Source organism: Tupaia chinensis, unplaced genomic scaffold (genome assembly GCF_000334495.1).
Source record: "Tupaia chinensis unplaced genomic scaffold, TupChi_1.0 Scaffold000226_1, whole genome shotgun sequence".
Taxonomy (NCBI): domain Eukaryota; kingdom Metazoa; phylum Chordata; class Mammalia; order Scandentia; family Tupaiidae; genus Tupaia; species Tupaia belangeri.
The window spans coordinates 6,396,145-6,400,617 of NW_006159701.1; the positions used below are offsets into that span (position 1 = coordinate 6,396,145).

Here is a 4,473-nt window from a genome sequence, read left to right on the forward strand (position 1 = left end):
GTGTTCTGTATGGTGAAATTAGACTAATGGATTGAATCAGAACTCTAACCTGGAGGGAACCAGCAGTTAGCGTAATGACTATGTCACTAGACTCCCACATAGTTGACCGCGGTTCGCGTCCTGGATCCAGTGGCTTAAAACTCATGCCGGCGTGTGTGCATGCGTGCCCAAGATCCCGAGAGAATGGAGGAGAAGGGATTGCGGCGTGACCATCCCCTCTGGGGAGTGATTTCTCGCTTTCTGTCTCTCTGTCTCTGTCTGGCGAGCGCACGCGCCCTATAGCAAAAACCTCTCAAAAAAAAAAAAAAAGAACTCTAACCTGGAGAAATGGGATGTCGCAGTAAATGTTATGTGTTTGGAAGAAACTACTATAATAAGCTGTTTTCAGTAGATGGGTTTAATTTTGGAAATTAAACTTTAGATATCCCTGAATTTTAAAGAAAAAGACTTCAGATAATTTACTTCAAGTAACCAACTAGATCACATGTCTCAGCTGATTAGAAACGAGGAGGAAGGGATTGAGGAAGTAAACACAAGACCATTCACTTCATTCACACACATAGCATATGCAATTTTAATCATCAAAAGAAAAAAAAAACCCAAATGTACAAGTGAAAAAAAAAAACCAACTTTTCACAAAGTCTTAACTAATATGAGCTACTTTTATGTACAGCTGTATAAGTTCAAAAAAGCTATCCTATATGTATATACAAAAGTTGTTTATACACAGGTCTGTACATAAGGGTCTATACATTTATTTCCTTAGAACCCTTAGGTGCCACCTCTTGGTGAAGACACCAACACTTCATTCACATATGTTACAAAAAGAAAAACTTTCTAGGATTGCCAACATCGTGCATCCCATATTCAGACAATGTAGACTCCACTGTATTGGTTGTTCTTTTCCTCATAATGGAGACCACAGCAGGTGCATGGGCCCCCAAACAGCTTCGCACAGAGTGCTCCACTGTGACAGCCCGTAAATCAACCCAAGATGAGGCAGTGAGTCCTGATCAGGTACCAGAGGTCCAGGCTTGGGTGAGCCTGCCTGTTCTGCTTACTGTCGATACTCCAGTTCATCTACACTGATGACTTTGGTGGGCATGGAAGGCAGGGGCTGCTGTAGGACGTCTGAGCCAAACCACTTGGCAAGGCCCACAGGGGAGCTGCTCCTCTGGCTGGGGCGGTGCTCCAGCTGGGAGTGCATGTGGGGCAGGCCTGACCGGCTGGGCACATTCTGAGGGGCGGTCTGAACGTTAACGGCTGCTGTCTGGGAACCAGAGCCTGGAGGATGCAGAACTGTGGAGATAAGATGCGTTATCATTCAAAGCATGGGGAGGAAGGTAGTTCTTTATCAGTCCGTGCTTCGTTAAAGTCCTACTATAAAACTCCAAAAAGAGTCTTTACCAGGGGATTTATTCTAGGGTTTCTTAAGAAATTCCTTTGCAAGGGAACCAGCAGTTAGCATAATGGCTATGTTGCTGGACTCCCACGTAGTCGACCGCGGTTCGCGTCTCAGACCTGGCGACTTAAATCTCACGCCGGGCGCGTGTGCGTGCGTGCCCAAGATCTCGAGAGGCGAATGGAGGAGAAGGGACTGCGGCGTGACCATCCCCCCTGGGGGGTGATTTCTCGCTTTCTGTCTCTATGTCTCTATGTCTCTGTCTGTCTGGCGAGCGCACGCGCCCTATAGTGAAAACCTCTCCAAAAAAAAAAAAAAGAAATTCCTTTGCAAGATGTCAATAGTGCCAGAAGACAATACCTGGGAAAAGCCGAACTAGTCAAAAGCCATCAGTACTGCAGCCCATCCTGGGTGATAAGACCACTACCTCCCATAGCAAGCAGCCAACTCACAGGAGCACTACCATTAGCTGGTGAGAGGCCATCTTACCCTGGACAGGCCCTATGCGGAAGCTCTGTTGGAAGGACACTCAGCCTTCTCTCCTAAGAGGCAAAGGACAAAGAAAGCCAGAGCACACTTGGCTCAACTGCTGTCTTTGTAAGTAGTGATCCTAAGTCCCAGAGAGGTGGGTTTATCATATCTAGTTACGCCCTGATCTTGCTAGGACAATTCTGAAAATGAAGCATCAGCGTCAATTCATCCCCTTCACTAGAGACTGGATCTAAAAGCTTCAAGTCTACTCAGCCCATCCTGAGCTCACCTTGCCCATTCCTCAACCTACCTGAGCGCTGTAGCTGCTGCTGCATCATTGCCAGGTGCAGAGGTGTCCCAGTCCGAGGGTTTAGGAGAGGGTGACTAGCAGCAGGTAAAGGGTAAAAGGGCTGACCCAGGATTGGGCCAGATATTCCCTGTAAGTGAGTCAGGTCCACTCCAGGAGGAAGCACACCTGTTGGGCAACAATACCTGTTAGTGCCAGCAACCTGTGTCATGCCAGAACCACAGGTTGAAACCAAGCTAGGTCAGAAACTCACCAGCTTGAAGCACACTTGGAAGATGCTGTGGATGTACTCCCTGGGCCAGCATCCTTTGGACCAACCCTGGGTGAAGCTGGTGAGCAGGACGAACGATAGGGACATGGGGAACGAGGGGAACTTGGTGGACAGGCCGGAGAAAAGGTGTTCCTGGAACTGGGGACGCCAAAGTGGGTGTCTTTCTCCCACCTTTAGGTCGGTAATCTTGTTCTTTGGTGTAACGGTTGGTCTGGGAGAGTGGGGTGGAACACGAAGACCGCTGTAACGTTGACAGTTTAGGATTTGTGGTGGGAGGAGAGTCTTGATCAACATTAGATACAGCATTGGATGACAGGAGGTTGTCTGTAAGGATCCAAACAGAGTATTTTGGTATTGCCAAACACCTCCCAAACACTTTGGCCTCCCAATGTAAATCTTACTGCTTCAGAAGCTTACAATTCTTATTTTGTCCCTAGACAAGTTTAGAAGACTGCATGGTAGGGGCCACACAAACAAGCCCAGTAGACAAATTATGAGTCAAGGTCATAAGGGTAGTTAGATACAGAGCAGGGACCAGACTCCAAGTTTTCTGATCTTTCATGCCTTTGGAACAAAGGAATTTTAATGTACTCTAAAAAAACAAAGGCCCTGAGATTATAAATGATACATCTGTTAAGAAGCCCTCATCTTTATTCTTAGAACATCCCCCCACTCAGGAATAGCTACATAAGCACCTGGTTTATGAGGCCTGGTGGTCCAACTCAGTTGGGCACCCTGCTTGCCCAATGGGCTGACTAGGATCTGGCCATCTCAAACTAGTTAGCCAACTGGGATTAACATACTTCTCAAAGAGAAAGTCAAGGAAATATAAAAGTTTGGAAATCTATCACAATAGAAAATTTTAAAATCAACTATCATTCTCAAAGAATGTGAACTGCCAAAAAGGATACTCCACCCCCAAAAGCCTTCTCCAACACAGGCAAAAAGCTCTTGCCAATGCTGTAAACCCTAACTTATTAGAATCTTTGTCACCAAGTCCTCAAGCCCTACTGTGCAACTCCTAAAACCTTCTCCTACATTTTCTATATACTACTATTTTACTTAACATTGTTAATTTAAATTTGACCAGAGAGGAACAGAGTGAGAGGGAAGTGAGAAAGCAAGCCGCCAGGTCCAGGACTCGAACCACAGTTGACCATGTGGGAATCCAGTGCCCTTAACCACCATGCCACATGCCGGCCTCCATTTTCTATATATTTCTAAAAGGCTCTGACATACTTCATATTTATGTTTAACTCAGCACATTTTGATATGCACTTAAGACTCCACAAACTAGAGGGAAGTGTTAAGAAATAAGATGTTGAACTATCATAATTTAATGTACTAACTGGTCAACTTTGAAGTCTATGAAGTCTAAATGAGGATCCTATATTTAGCCTTGTTCTTCCCGTCTGAAGTAGCACTCTGTAACCACAATCTTCGATTGGTCAGAATTTCAAGCAGCCTGAGAGCTGGCCCAGCCCTTTCCACTGCTGTGCTCAGGCAGTTCTTTGTAACACCCTTTCCTCAGCAGCATACCCTGAACTCTGCAGTACCTTCACTGGCCTTCTGAGTTTCCTCTTTACTGTCACCAAGAGCAGCTTTTCCAGATGGTGGTTCCTCCTTGCTTTTCTCTTTGCTCTCATACATCTTACGAATCACTGAGGTAGGGGTGAAGGAAGGAGAAAGCTACAGAGAAAAACAACTGGCATTAGCACATCCTCTTAAGTGCCTTTCCCTAGTATCAAGCTAGGATTAACTGGCCATGCTTTTGAACAGGGTGAAAGTTCCCATATGGCCTACAAGGTAGCTGAGGCCGATGTTGAGCTCTGTAGCTGCTGGAGCAAAAAGCAGCAGGATGGAGCAAACAAGCCACCTGTGTTCCAAGTGCATCGCTCTTGGCTTGCAGCGCACTTTGAGTAAAACCTAGATTTAGCTGTGGCATAAATGCAGCGTTTTAGACCATGGGTGTCTATAATGGCGGCGACCTGCCTCAGCAGGCTGTGCTCCACATTTCACCAG

At 46.1% G+C, this 4,473-nt stretch overlaps 1 protein-coding gene across 2 annotated transcripts in view; it reads right to left on the bottom strand.

Moving 5' to 3' along the window:
- Window positions 1–546: 546 nt before the first annotated feature.
- EIF4ENIF1 (eukaryotic translation initiation factor 4E nuclear import factor 1) overlaps window positions 547–4,473 on the bottom strand; it is a 50,783-nt gene continuing 46,856 nt past the window's right edge. For both annotated transcript variants that reach the window (XM_006147955.3, XM_027771625.1), the window contains 4 exons: window positions 4,008–4,140; window positions 2,434–2,775; window positions 2,184–2,348; window positions 547–1,299 (listed from right to left, as the gene is read on the bottom strand). In XM_006147955.3, coding sequence (XP_006148017.1) covers window positions 1,058–1,299; window positions 2,184–2,348; window positions 2,434–2,775; window positions 4,008–4,140 — 882 coding nt within the window. In that variant the 3' untranslated portion in view covers window positions 547–1,057. The remainder of the gene's footprint in view (window positions 1,300–2,183; window positions 2,349–2,433; window positions 2,776–4,007; window positions 4,141–4,473) is intronic.